Source organism: Eretmochelys imbricata, chromosome 1 (assembly GCF_965152235.1).
Source record: "Eretmochelys imbricata isolate rEreImb1 chromosome 1, rEreImb1.hap1, whole genome shotgun sequence".
Taxonomy (NCBI): domain Eukaryota; kingdom Metazoa; phylum Chordata; order Testudines; family Cheloniidae; genus Eretmochelys; species Eretmochelys imbricata.
Window position 1 is genome coordinate 44,680,149 of NC_135572.1, and position 14,808 is coordinate 44,694,956.

General features: G+C 39.2%; 1 protein-coding gene across 3 annotated transcripts in view; it reads left to right on the forward strand.

Moving 5' to 3' along the window:
• NUP58 (nucleoporin 58) overlaps positions 1-10,485 on the forward strand; it is a 54,397-nt gene extending 43,912 nt beyond the window's left edge. For 2 of the 3 annotated variants that reach the window (XM_077809482.1, XM_077809497.1), the window contains one exon: positions 5,732-7,812. In XM_077809482.1, the coding sequence (XP_077665608.1) occupies positions 5,732-5,901 (170 nt within the window). In that variant the 3' untranslated portion in view covers positions 5,902-7,812. Of the gene's footprint in view, positions 1-5,731; positions 7,813-9,756 lie in introns of those variants that run through there. The other variant, XM_077809489.1, reaches the window with a different exon arrangement.
• The last annotated feature ends 4,323 nt before the right edge of the window (positions 10,486-14,808 follow it).

Here is a 14,808-nt window from a genome sequence, read left to right on the forward strand (position 1 = left end):
GGCCCTTTAAGATACCAAGGGTAGTCTTGATAGAAGACCCTTACTTCTTCGAGTATCTGCCCAGAAAGAAACCAAGGTTCTCTCAGAGCAGCTAATCTTTCTTAGTCTTTGATCAGTCTTCATCTGCTTGTAGACTGCAAGTATGACACGAGGGTTGAGAGTCGCAACGAAATCAGGCATGAGCCATCCCCAGATCCTGCCTTCAGATGCTGGTTTGCTTTCTTCCATCAGGCTTGTACTGCTATAACAACTGACCAATGGGTACTGAAAGTGGTCTCATATGGTGCTTTCATCCATTTTGATTCCTTACCCCATTACCCTTCCCCATCCCTCTTCATGAATCCTTCTTACAAAAAGCTAAAAAGTGGCTTCCCTGCTTTGCTTGTGGGCCAAAGAAGAGGTACCTCTAGAGTACAGGGGAAGGGGTTTCTGCTTCTGATATTTCTTTGTTTTGAAACAAATAAAGGGGTCTTTGTCCTATCCTAGGCCCGAGAAGACTAAACAACATATACACTGTCTCAGATTTAGGATAGGAATGCTTACCTTCATCATCCCTTTCCTAGACTCAAGACTGGTTTGTGGCTCTCAACCTCCAAGACTCAAACTTCCATTTCGCAAATCATGTAGCCCACAGGAAATATCTACAATTTGCAGTGAGTCCCAGTCATTACCAATAGAATGTTCTACTGTTTGGTCTTTCCAGAGCAGCAGCAGTTTTCACAAAGTGCCTGGGAATAGTGGCAGCACATCTGAAGAGATGAGGCATATTCACATCTACTCATTTTTAAATGATTGGCTGATCAAAGTCAGGTCTCATCAGGAAGTCACCACAGCCTGTATCTATGTCCTTCCCCTTTTCAGACAGCTAGACCTCACTGAGAATTTTTATGAGAAACTATCTCTTACCCCATCACAAACAATGAAATTTACAGGTGCCTTAGTCAATTCCAGATCATTAAAGGCAGATCTTCCAACAACAGAGTTCTGTCTATCCAAATGATCATTACCAGTATCAAAACAAATCCATCAACTGCAATAAGAAACTGCCTCAAACTTCTTGGCCACATATCAGTTTGGCATGTACGGGACACCACTAACCAAACTTTACCTACACCCATTACAGAGGTGGTTAAAGTCTGTGTATCACCCCAGGAGAAATCAAATGGGTATGTAAGTTATGATCGCAGCTCACATTTTATCAGCACTGAATGGAAGGTCAGACCTCAAGAGCATTCCACCCCTCCTCCTACAAAGATACAGATCACAGATGCATCAAGAACAGGTGGGGAGCACATGTCTTGGCCACCTCCATAAACAAGGACCTTTGTCCCTAAAAAGCATGACTCCACCCATATACATTCTAGAATTACAAGCAATCGGATTAGCGTGCATTGCATTCGTACCTATTTTACAGAATTCTACGATTCAGAGTCTAAGAGACAGTACCACAGCAATACATTTATATAAGACAAGCAAAGAGGTTCTTGCTCATCACTTCTACGTCAGGAGGCAATGAAAGTTATGGACATGGTGCCAACAGCGGATAACCCAAGTAACTCTTCATCTTCCAGGAGTTGTCAATGATTTAGGAGACCTAATCAGCCAATCCATTACCAACCACAAATGATCTCTGAAGAACTCCATCATGTCACTATTTCACCAATGGGAATATTCCATTATAGACTTGTCATCAAACAAAACATAGTGTCCAGCCTTTTGCTCCAATGGAGGCATGAGTCCAGGATTCTAAGACACTTTTCATGTACCATGGGATCAAAGACTTATGTTTCCACCCGTTACTTTGATAATCAAAGTGATGTGCAAAATTCATACTGATCCTGATAGCTCTATATTGGCTGAGACAATTCAGGCTAACAGATCTCCTCAAGACATTTATTCAGCATCCAATACCACTTCCAGACTGTCCAAACATACTATCACAGAATGAAGGTCAGATACTAAATCCAGACCTGAAATTGTTACATCTGACAGCCTAGATATTGGCTGGTTGAGTGCTATTGATTTACTGTTCTCTACAAGTACAGAAGATCCTACTGGAAAGCAGAAAGCATTCCCCAAGAAAAATTTGTTCCTGAAAATGGAAAAGATTTTCAATTTTGGCAGTCCCACGCAACCTTGACCTAATGGAGGCTCCTATACCTAAAGTCCTTGATTATACTCTGTATTTGAAACACTTTGGACTCTTAGTTCAGCTATGGTCTATCTTACAGTGAGTTTAGCATGCCATTCTCCAGTACAGTCATGTTTACTTTCTCTCTTGCCCCCTGTATCCAGATTTTTAAAGCGGTTACTATATACTTACCTGCTAGCTACAAAACATCCTCTGGTATGGTATTTTACTATTGTTCCTACAAACCTAATGGAGACCCTGTCTCTGAATGTGGTCCACACTACCTTGCTGTCAAGATGGCCTTTTTTGGTTGCCATTACATCAGCCAGGAGGGTCAGCAAAATAAGACTTTCATGGCCATCCCTCCTTACACAACATTAAACAGAGGTTAGATGGTGTTGAGACTTCCTCCCAAATTTATTCTCAAAGTTGTGTCAGACTTTCATTTGAATCAATCTGTTGATCTTTCCAAAAGCTATAGTCTTCCAGTGTTGGGGGGGGGGAGGGTTGAAGAGGAGGGAAGAAAATCAACTTGGATGTTTCAAGACATTGTTATATTATCTTGATAGGGCAAAGCCCTTTAGTCAGACCCCCAGTATTGTTTTGTTGCCATAAGTAGCACTTTTAAGGGGCACACCACTTCTTCCAAGAGGATATCTAAATGGATTAACCAGTGTATTTCAATCTCTCACATGACTGGTACACCTCTTCCTTTAAACATAACAGCCCATTTCACTAGCGCACAGGCTACCTCTTCTCCATGCTTCGGAAACATCCCTACATCTGAAATCTGAAAGTTAGTTATTTGAGTGACCCCCTTTCCTTTTGTTACACTATGCCCCTGACCAGGCCACAAGATCAGATGACAAATCTTGCAGGAAAGTGTTACAATCACTTTTTAGTCAGTGGTAGTCAGAACTCCTCTATCTCCTCACCTTCCAGATGGGGCACCTAAAGTGAGATCCACACAGACACATACCTGAAGAAAGCTGGGTTACTTAACCTACTGTAACTGGAGTCTTTGTTGTGGTGTCATCCATATGCATCCCAGGACCTGCCCTTCATCACCACTTTTTAGAGTCCTATTACCTGGAATTCTGAAGGAACTGAGGGATGGTTGTGGCTGCTTTGCCCATGATGCTCTTGGATGGGGGGCATGAGGACATTGCAGCATGGCTCAACAGACATTGCTATTCAGAGATTGCAGTCTCATGCACAGGAATCATGTGCTAGTCCTAGAGTGAGATCCACATGTACATCTCAAAGAACCACGGTTACTGTAAGGTATTCTTTTCGTAAAAGAAAGATCAGTTGTCTGCACAGGGAAGGTTTTTCGACTTAATCTCTAATTATAGCAAAAAGAGAGCTATATGGTTCATCTGATAGGTTTTTTTAAAATACATTTTGCATATGGCTTAATCCTTTTGGCAGAGTTAAATCAAACAAAAGTTTCACTTTTTTCACTAAGTTTAATACGTTATTAAAGTCTCATCATATTCATGGCATTTCCTTGATCATATTTATAATTTGATATGAAAAAGCAGTTGAATTAGGGATTAGTACTTCACTGATTCTTACTGTTCCATATATTCATAATTTTTAAGGCCAGAAGGGATCATTATGAACCTAGTCTGACCTGCATAACAATTTCTGCATCAAGAAGCAAGTACATGAAATATTGGAACATATGGAAATCTTCAAAATAAATCATGAGTCAAGAGTGGTATCCCAAGAGCGAGGATCTGTATAGGCATTAACTGAACTGAATTATTGGGTTACAATCAAGGTGTAGGATATGAGTTTTATTTTTGTGTCACTCTTGAAGAGGCCAGTATAGCGTTTGTACCTATGTGTGTTTCTATTTGGCATGAATCACCCAGGTGATGGACAAAGGTCCAAATCGAAGTGTTCACACAATTATTTATGCACAAGTCTTAAATTGCTGTAGGATTCATTCCTTTAGTGTAAATAACTTGAAACTGGGTTTCATGATTCTTTATTTTTGATATAAATAATTTTCAATAATAGAAGTGAGAGGGGGGAGGGATAGCTCAGTGGTTTGAGCATTGGCCTGCTAAACCCAGGGTTGTGAGTTCAATCCTTGAGGGCGCCATTTAGGGATCTGGGGCAAAAATTGAGGATTGGTCCTGCTTTGACCAGGGGTTTGGACAAGATGATCTCCTGAGGTCCCTTCCAACTCTGATATTCTATGATTCTGTGACATCAAATTTGTGTGGAACATAGATAACTTTGGGACTCAGATGAGGAATACTTCGGAGGTAAATTAGGATGTGTTTTTCCAAGCCTACAGAATTTTTTTATAGCATTGTGGCAGTGATACTAAATATGAATATGGAGATGCTTTCATTTTATGACTCTTTTATACTTGTAACTAGAGCTGGTTGAACTACTTTTTACAAATAATGCTCATTAAGGGTTCAGCTCCCTTTCTGCCTGTGAATAGCTTATGAACCAGTCCTAATTTCTGTTAATGTTTCAATTATTTGTGTTCAGCAAATGATTTTTATCCTTTCCATGATTGTTAAATACTTTACTTCACATATTCATTAATGTGACCAATCGCACACAGTCCTCATCTCCCTGGAAGTTGTTAAACAGGAGAAGGATGAATAATGAACTTCTGCTATGAATTGCAGTTACGAATCATGCTAATCTTTCAGAAACTCTTAAGATTCTCTAACACTTTCATAAATATCCAGCTATTGTACAAATACCTATGCATAACTAATATGACCTCAAAAATCTGAGTGAACAGAACTTGGTGTTTTTACTTGCTAATTATTGCAAAACAGTTAGTATTTGACCAGTTCTATTTTGTAAACTCCTGAACAAAATTACCTTTCAGGGATGAAATTTCTCATCTTCACTTTCAGTCTAAAGGAAGATTGATGGATTTCATTTGTTTATTTTAGCAACATCTTCTGAGCTATTCATTGTTTTTTCCAAAGCTTGCTCTCTTCAAATGCTGTCTTTTGTGCACTAATTCAAAAGGGCTTTTTTAAAATAGCTAAAACTCGGCATGGTTTACTTATTTCCCTTTTAGGTTAGGACCTGTGTTGCACATATTAGGAAGACAGTGTGGTCTTGTTAAGAGGGCATAAGACTGTTAGCTCTCTTGCAGGTATGCCAGTGATCTACTGTGAGACCACAGGCCAGTCACTTCACCTGTCTGTGCCTCTGCTTCTCCCACCCATTGTCTGGCTTGTCTAAGTAGATTGTAAGCACACAAAGACCGAGACAGATGTGCACAGTGCATTGCAGAGTAGGGCCCCAATCTCAGCTGAGAACTATAGATGCTACTGTAATACATATAATAACAAAGGAAATAACTATTACGCTATAAGGTATAGTAACTTAAAAATATACAGTGCTTGCACTGTAACATCTGACTCAATTCAGCAAATCTAAAATATGTTAGGAATGTGACATAGTATTGTGGGTCCACTTTGATATCTTCAGAGTAGTGTAATTACTAGTAATTCAGTAAGTCACTGTCCCTCGTAAATTGGACCGAGGGCAAATCTGAAGTTATGATTTAACTGACTTCTGATTTTAAAATATTTTTCCTTCCCATACAAGGCTTTGGCAGCTCAACTACATCTGGGTTTAACTTCAGTAATCCTGGCATCACAGCATCGGCTGGCTTGACATTTGGGGTGTCTAATCCTGCATCTACAGGTTTTGGGACAGGAGGGCAACTTCTTCAGCTGAAGAAACCTCCTGCTGGAAACAAGAGAGGAAAAAGATAGACACACTCTTGGGGAAAGGGGAAGTGAATCAGCTTTGTTCATCCTAAAAGTCTATTTTTCTAAATGGATGCAGTAATTAAATTGCATCCCAGGAGATTTATAAAATTTTGCTACTTTTCCCTGTTCTGGAATATGAAATGTAATCATATTGAACAACTATTTTCCTGTGAATAGAAACCCATTTATGTATTTTTATTTTGGTTCTAGTTTTAGAAATGTTCTATACTGCATTATTAAAGAATCTTCTAAAACCATCTATTTAACCTAATGTTAGTAGCAGAATATTTTTTGTTAATAAGCTTTATACCATATGAATATATGCATATTTGGTTTTTTTGTACAGATAAAATATATTCTAGTACAAATACTAGAGTTCATATCTTCTGTTCCTGGATATGGCCTTTAAATCTACTTCAGGGTGTTTCTTTGTGAATATGGATGTAAATATATAAATATATATATACACATATATATACACAGTACAGTGCACACATTTGTGCATATGTATTTGTATATATAATAAAAACGTGAACTTTGCCCCATAGACAAAACTCTCCAAGTTCCTTTGCTTTGCGTGTTCCCTTTTCCATGTTGTTTTAGGCTCCCACATCTTGATGCTCATAGGAATATCAAATAGTGTTCCCTGGCTGTAATATTTTTGCAGCTTGTTTTTAAAGACGAGCTGTAATACTGTTCACTATTGTATAATTCTGGCAAATAGTGTTTAATTGCCTGTTTGTCCTCAACATTTTCCTTTCCTCAGCTAGCAATCACTCCAAAGAAGAATCTGGAGAGACTTTCAAACAAAGGTGTTGTCACAGCTGATGTTACCAAACAGGTCTCTCCTGGGCTGTGCTTCATTTCTGAGGCTGCTAGGCTTCAGGAGCAAGTTCAGGATTCCAGGAGATTGCTGAGGGGGGGCAGAGAGTTGTGAAGCCAGTGGTGTCTTCTCTCTGCAAGTGGTGGATGCAGACTGTGCCACTCTAATGAAAATTGTAGCTAACCATTCCAAAACAGAGTTGATTCACACAGGGCTACTGGCATTGACTCCAAAAGGAGTTCCTTACCTGCCCTTAACACCCGTCACTGCTAAGGAATAAAGTAAAACAGTATACTTTGAGGGTAAGCTATTGTAACAATAGAAATAGTACCAGTCTTACAAGTGCAGCAAACTTCATGTTATGGCATCTTAGCACATTGGGCTGCATCTCCAGCTCAGAGTGCATTAAAACAGAAACAGCAGAAAAATCTCTTACGGAGTGTATATGGAATTTTGGAGATAAGTGTAGCTTTTAATATAGAGGTTGTTTTGTACATAATGTGCATCCAAGTGAATATTCACAATCACTTTCACCAAGGCACCTTTTTTCTAAAACAGGTATTGCGCGTAATTTTCTAGTATGAAGTCAGTTGCTTTCAATTGTAAAAGTGTTGTCAAGTACTGTTTTGTATGTTCTGGAAGTTATGTCTGCATACAGCAATTACTGGCCTTTGGCAAACATGGGGTTTTCTGTTTGTGTTCAGAAATAAGGATATCGGTTTTGAACACAGAACTTTTCACTTTTGTACACTTGTATGTTATTGCATCTAAGAGATGAGCATTTTCTTTGAGAGGCAATTAATAGTGTATGCATTTTTGTTTTTGTTTTTTAAGGCAGTATTAAAAGCTTAAAAGTCCATTTCAACTTAAACCTTTTTCAAAACTTGCATTGGGCTGCAATCAAAAAATCCTGATATTTGTATTTCTTTGTTACTGCTTTTTTTAAAAAAGTTTAAATTTAAAATGTTGAACCACTGGACTTTCTTGTAATGTATTAATTTGTGAAACTAATTTTTTTAAACTGTGTGCTGTCTTTGTCCACGTGTGCAACCTACCATTGTGCAAAACAATAAAATAAATTAATGCTGTGATCCTAGTCATATTTGTCTAATTATTTGTCTATTTGCAGAATCTGGTCCTATCACCTTAGTTCTCTTGATTGTCATATTTAAAAAAAAAACACTGCTGCAAAATCTTATTGATTTATTTTGGATAATGTATACTTGCTCTTACTAAAAATAGAGTTTTGATCTCTGAATTAAAATCTTATGACTTTTGTGCATAATCCCTTCTCTTCTCCCATATTATGTGAACCCAGATGATACTATACTGCAGCACAGTGTGTGCTCTTGCCTTCTCATGGGTGGGGGTTTTGCACTGTAAATTTAATTTCAAAACAAAGTGTTAATTTGCTTTGGGTAGTATAGTCCGTTGTCAGCAATAGTTTTGAAAGCTATAGGATTTTGGACTCCACTATGGAAGTAAGCTGCAGCATTGGCTAATTCCATAGATGCCACTAAGACATCACCCAATAAGCAGCTGTGCGTAAAAGTGTCTTTTTAAAATTAAATAGTTTGACCATTTGTTCTAATCAATTATTTCTTAAAAAAAAAAAAAAAAAACCTACCAGAGGAAAGGAAAATATATAACTTTAACAACTGATTGAGCTCTCTACGTATCTAGGTCCTGATTTGCATGTGTGTTAAGGCCCCTTTACACCCATTTACACTACCAGAGACCACCATTTTGTCCATGTGACTCTCACTACAGTATAAGTAATTGCCAGAGAGTAACAGAGCTACCACTAGACTGGCCTTTTCCTTAGTGTCCTTGCAGCCCTTCCGTATTCTTCTGTTTCTATCCCTTCCCTGTCCAGCTGGGGTCCCACTCCATGCCTGCCGAGGAGCTTTCTGACTAACTTCCTTGTTCACTACATTAGGCACAAAATAAGGATTTTAGGAATTTTATCTTTAATGTAGGCTACAGAATGTTTTGGGTTTTTTTTGTTGTGAAAAAAGTTAATTGTTAATCATGAGCACAAAGTAAGTAATAGATATCCTTGTTCTGGGACCATTTTTTCTGTGAAGATATTTCTTCTTAGCATCTCCCTTCAAGATTTGCAGCAATTTTGCAATACAGTACTTCTTCCGTCAGGTGGCAGGAGACTACTATTTTTCAATTTGCCAAAGATGTCATTATAAAGCCCTGTAAGGCATTATTGCTGCCACATAGTACACCAGCTTTTGTTTCCAGATCGTTTACACAAATAGTTTATTGAAATAGTTTTTTTTATACAATGGAATTTTGATAATTTATACTGGTCATGGAGGGTTGGAGCCCTCCCACATACCTCTAGGAGTTCAACCCTTTTAGCTAATCACAATTACCATAAAAGGGGGCACAGAGAGAAACCATTTGGATGTACAATTTAGATACCGGAGATAATATATCCAAGAGCCTCTAGTGATTAACAAACACAAATCCCATTGACTTTCAGTTGAACTTATGCTTCTATAAAGAAAAGGAGTACTTGTGGCACCTTAGAGACTAACTGCATGCATCCGATGAAGTGAGCTGTAGCTCACGAAAGCTTATGCTCAAATAAATTTGTTAGTCTCTAACAAAGTACTCCTTTTCTTTTTGAGAATACAGATTAATGCGGCTGCTACTCTGAAACCTGTCGTTATGCTTCTATGTCACTTAGAGGCAGAATTTTCAAAATAACCTATCTGCCATTTTGAGGTAGTTTTAATCATTTTCCAAAGATCAAAACAATATCGGTATGTTTTTTCTGTGCTGGCTGTTATGATTTGTAGTTTCCTGTTGGGCTCAAAGAATGCAGTATTTATGCAGTATTTCTAGGAAGGTTTTTGGTTGAGAAACTTACAGGCAAAGTCTTGCGATGTGCTCTGATGTTGTGTCTACCTTTAACAGCTGATGCTCTGTTCTCTGACCAGCCTCAAGAACTTTTTTCTGTGATGGTACTAAAAAATCTCACAATCTGAATTGTTTTCCTCTCTTTCTTTTCATCTCAGGCATCCCTGTACGGCATATACTGGGCCAGCACAAGTACAGTAACATCTTAGAAAGTCGTGAAATTGCATTCAAACTCCGGTTCTGATCAGGGACTAGTCTCTACCTGCTGTTCAAGAAAGTCTCTCCCATCTGTGTGTTTTCAATATGGCATTGTATTGTGACAGCAAGACCTGCCTCTGAATTGCTTATCTTTTATCATTGTTATGAAAGCAAGCTAGGGTGATTGGATTTTGAGAACACATTATGGTATTAACCCTGAGTAAGCAGGGAAGGAAACAAGGACTTAGCACTTCTTCAAGAATCAAGTAGCTATTAAATAAAACTATTAACATACTGAAAAACTACATATCCTGGAAATTATAAGTAATCTGGTAAATTCCAAAAATTATAAAACCACAGTTTGAATAATTCATAGCTGGATAGGACCCTTAAAAGAAAAAAATATTGGCCAAAGGTGACAAACCTGAGTGTCCAAAGCTAACTCCATATTTAGATGCCTCAGTAAAAGCTGCCTGACTTTCAAGGATGCTGAGTGCTTCTAGCTGTCTTTAACTTCAGTAGGATTTGTTGTGTGAAAATCTGGCCACCTTTATTTCAGTGCCTAAATATGGATTTAGGAGTCAAAGTTAGGCGTTCATGTTTGACAGTTTTGGCTACTACTTTCAACTTCCAAATAAGGATACATTCTCTCTAGGAATCTTTATTAAAGCCAAACTTTTCAAGCTTTGGTATTTATACTGTCCATTTCTGTCACTGTTACAAATGTGGACCCTGGCCCTGCAGTTGGCCCTGTATGGGGCAGATCCTGGTGCCTACATGGGACCTCAGTGAATGACCATCTGTGAGGGAAGAAGAGACTGTCCACACTGATCCAGTTGCAGGGTCAGGGCCATAGGAGTTTCACTTAATGTTCTGTGTAAATTATCAGAGTTGTCTTCAATGGCTGTGTTTCATTTAGAACTGCAAGATTATCAGTTACTCTCATTGGAAGTGAAGCATCATACTGGAAAACACTTCCGGATAGAAATATTATCCCTACTAACTGTATAGGCCAACATTTACAAATGAGCGCTTAAAGTTAGGCATGAGGGAGAGATTTTCAAAAGCGCCTAAGGAGTTTAGGAGCAGGTGTCCTATTGACTTTCAGTGGTGCTTATGCTCCTAAATTCCTTAGGTGTTTTCGAAAGTCTCCTCCTAATTCCTTACTAAGTGGCACTGAATACCTTTGAAAATCAGGCTACTTATTTAGTGCCTAAGTGTGGATTTATCTTTTAAGTATTCGCTTAATTTTAGCTCTCTCTCCCTCCACCCCCAACCTGGTTTTACAATTCTGGTATGTACATCTGATAGCTTGTATACATTCAAAAGTCATTTTTAGCTTCTAAATATATGTACCACCTATGGAATATTCTCATTCCTGGTCGCACCTTAACTGGAGACAGGTAGACCTTCCCCCCACTTTCAATGTTTTTGATCAAGTACAGCAGAATTAGACAGGGAGAAAGACCAGGAGTGAAAATTCTGCAAGGTGATCACCTTGGAGAAGCAGAATTACAGGTAAGTAACTGTCCCTTATGGACACATTTATTCCTCAGTGTGATATTGGCTAATTTAATAATTGTAACTGGCAGGGAGCCTTTAAATTAGTTAAAAGGAGAGGTAAATTTATGTGGTGTTAACTACAAACATTTTAAGGCACAGTTCATATTAATTTTAAATTGCAGGCAGTTTTATATTAGTTTGTTACCTCTTCTGTATCTATTCTGTGGATAAATAGATTACTTTATTTTCCAGTGCCCTCAATTTGGCACTTTCCATAAGTACTGTGGTCACTTAAAACAAACCTATTTTTTCCTCTTCCTGTCCCCAATCACCTCTGCAATCCGTGGTATAAAAATTTCCATTGAAAATTAATTAATGCATTAAATTGATAGAATTAGAGCTAACATTGCCAGGTATTAAAATGCAGTACCTGCAATAAAAAAAAAATTTAGTTCCCCTAGAAATGTCTTTCTCCACACACATTGTTTTAAATGTATTAATAACTGCACTTTCTTGGTGTTTTGTTCTGTTTTGTTTTTTACCAGTTAATATTACTTCCCCACCTCACCTTTGTCTCCATTTCACAGATGGGTCAATTTAGAGAGATTAAGGGCCAAGGGCGTAAGCCTGGCCTATTGAAGTCAGTGGCAAAACTCCCATTAACTTCAGTGGGACCAGGATTTGCCCCAAATGTGCAAAAGGACCTTTAACTTTGTATGCCCTGTCTATTACTGGGGTTTTCTGTCTTTAGTCATCTTGTGCCTGATTTTCAGAAGTAATGAGCATCTGTTGCTCCCATCGACTTTGGAATGGAGGGCTCTCAGCACGTATGAAAATCAAACTATAGATGTGTGAAGTTGAGCTCTTCAGAACGGATGCATCCAAAATGATTTGCTGCTTTTGCAAATGTAGGCCTACGGGACTTGTTTACAGCAACATAAGACGTCAAGAATAAAACCCAGGTGTTCTAATACAGAGTCCCCTGTTCTAACCCCAAGATCAGAATCTTCCTAATTGAAATTCAAATTATTCTTAATTTATTCATAACATCAGAGCATGTTAAGCCTATCGGACCAGCTTCTCCGCTACAACTGAGGTGTGCTTAGTACAGCTCAGGAGAGGGTGTGTACTCCACGATTCCTGGGCAGGATCTGCACTTGGCTAGCTCTCCAACATAAGGCTGCTCTACACCCTCAAAGCTGCTCTACATTTTTTTGCCAGCTGCCAGTGGCTAAAGGGGCAATATTGTCGCTGAGGTGTTCAGCCAAAGATAGGGAAGCTGTAGCCATGTCTGCCTTTTTCCAGCCATGCCTCCTATTTCAGCAACAGGAAGGTCATAAGGTAAGGTGGCCATATGTCGTGATTTTATCGGGACAGTCCCGATATTTGGGACTTTTTCTTATATTGGCACCTATTACACCACACTCCCTCTCCCAGTTTTTCATATTTGCTATCTGGTCACCATGTCATAGGGGCTATGTTGATCTCATGTGCTGCAGGCTTCCCTTACACTGGGATGATTCTCTGTGGTGTGCTGTGCCATCTTTCGGGCATCCACCAGCAGTGTGGCGCAAAGCGGCTGCACGCCACATCAAAAGATGGACTGTAGAACTTAATTTTTTTAGAATACAGACTAATTCCTTTGTTCTCTCCCAAAATTTCTGCTTAGTAAAGCACAGCTCCCAGATACGTTGCTTTCTCTTCACAATCAACAACAACAACACCTGAAGGTAGTTCTAAGTTAGCACTCACAGGGAACAGAACAAAATGCAAGGGATAAGAGAGAGCGCAAGAAATGCCCAGATTTATTGCGATGTACATGAGTTTTAGCAGTATGTATTATTCAAATCCGTTTCAACTAAGAAAAGCCTACCTGACTGACTGCATATTTACCTGTAGCAGTGGCTTCTGACTGAAACCATTGGCTGTCTGGAAGAAATAATCAAAACATAAATATTTTAGAGAAACACTGACAACTATTATCATTATTTCTTCTGCTGCTAGTTCCTGTTGTTTCAGAGTAACAGCCGTGTTAGTCTGTATTCGCAAAAAGAAAAGGAGTACTTGTGGCACCTTAGAGACTAACCAATTTATTTGAGCATGAGCTTTCGTGAGCTACAGCTCACTTCATCGGATGCATACCGTGGAAACTGCAGCAGACTTTATATATACACAGAGAATATGAAACAATACCTCCTCCCACCCCACTGTCCTGCTGGTAATAGCTTATCTAAAGTGATCATCAGGTTAGGCCATTTCCAGCACAAATCCAGGTTTTCTCACCCTCCACCCCCCCCACACAAATTCACTCTCCTGCTTGTGATAGCCCATCCAAAGTGACAACTCTTTACACAATGTGCATGATAATCAAGTTAGGCCATTTCCTGCACAAATCCAGGTTCTCTCACTCCCTCACCCCCCTCCAAAAACCCACCCCCATACACCCACAAACTCACTCTCCTGCTGGTAATAGCTCATCCAAATTGACCACTCTCCAAGTTTAAATCCAAGTTAAACCAGAACATCTGGGGGGGGGGGGTAGGAAAAAACAAGAGGAAATAGGCTACCTTGCATAATGACTTAGCCACTCCCAGTCTCTATTTAAGCCTAAATTAATAGTATCCAATTTGCAAATGAATTCCAATTCAGCAGTTTCTCGCTGGAGTCTGGATTTGAAGTTTTTTTGTTTTAAGATAGCGACCTTCATGTCTGTGATTGCATGACCAGAGAGATTGAAGTGTTCTCCGACTGGTTTATGAATGTTATAATTCTTGACATCTGATTTGTGTCCATTTATTCTTTTACGTAGAGACTGTCCAGTTTGACCAATGTACATGGCAGAGGGGCATTGCTGGCACATGATGGCATATATCACATTGGTGGATGTGCAGGTGAACGAGCCTCTGATAGTGTGGCTGATGTTATTAGGCCCTGTGATGGTGTCCCCTGAATAGATATGTGGGCACAATTGTTGCAACAAAGCCCGTTGCCAATTGTGCCCACATATCTATTCAGGGGACACCATCACAGGGCCTAATAACATCAGCCACACTATCAGAGGCTCGTTCACCTGCACATCCACCAATGTGATATATGCCATCATGTGCCAGCAATGCCCCTCTGCCATGTACATTGGTCAAACTGGACAGTCTCTACGTAAAAGAATAAATGGACACAAATCAGATGTCAAGAATTATAACATTCATAAACCAGTCGGAGAACACTTCAATCTCTCTGGTCATGCAATCACAGACATGAAGGTCGCTATCTTAAAACAAAAAAACTTCAAATCCAGACTCCAGCGAGAAACTGCTGAATTGGAATTCATTTGCAAATTGGATACTATTAATTTAGGCTTAAATAGAGACTGGGAGTGGCTAAGTCATTATGCAAGGTAGCCTATTTCCTCTTGTTTTTTCCTACCCCCCCCCCCCCCAGATGTTCTGGTTTAACTTGGATTTAAACTTGGAGAGTGGTCAGTTTGGATGAGCTATTACCAGCAGGAGAGT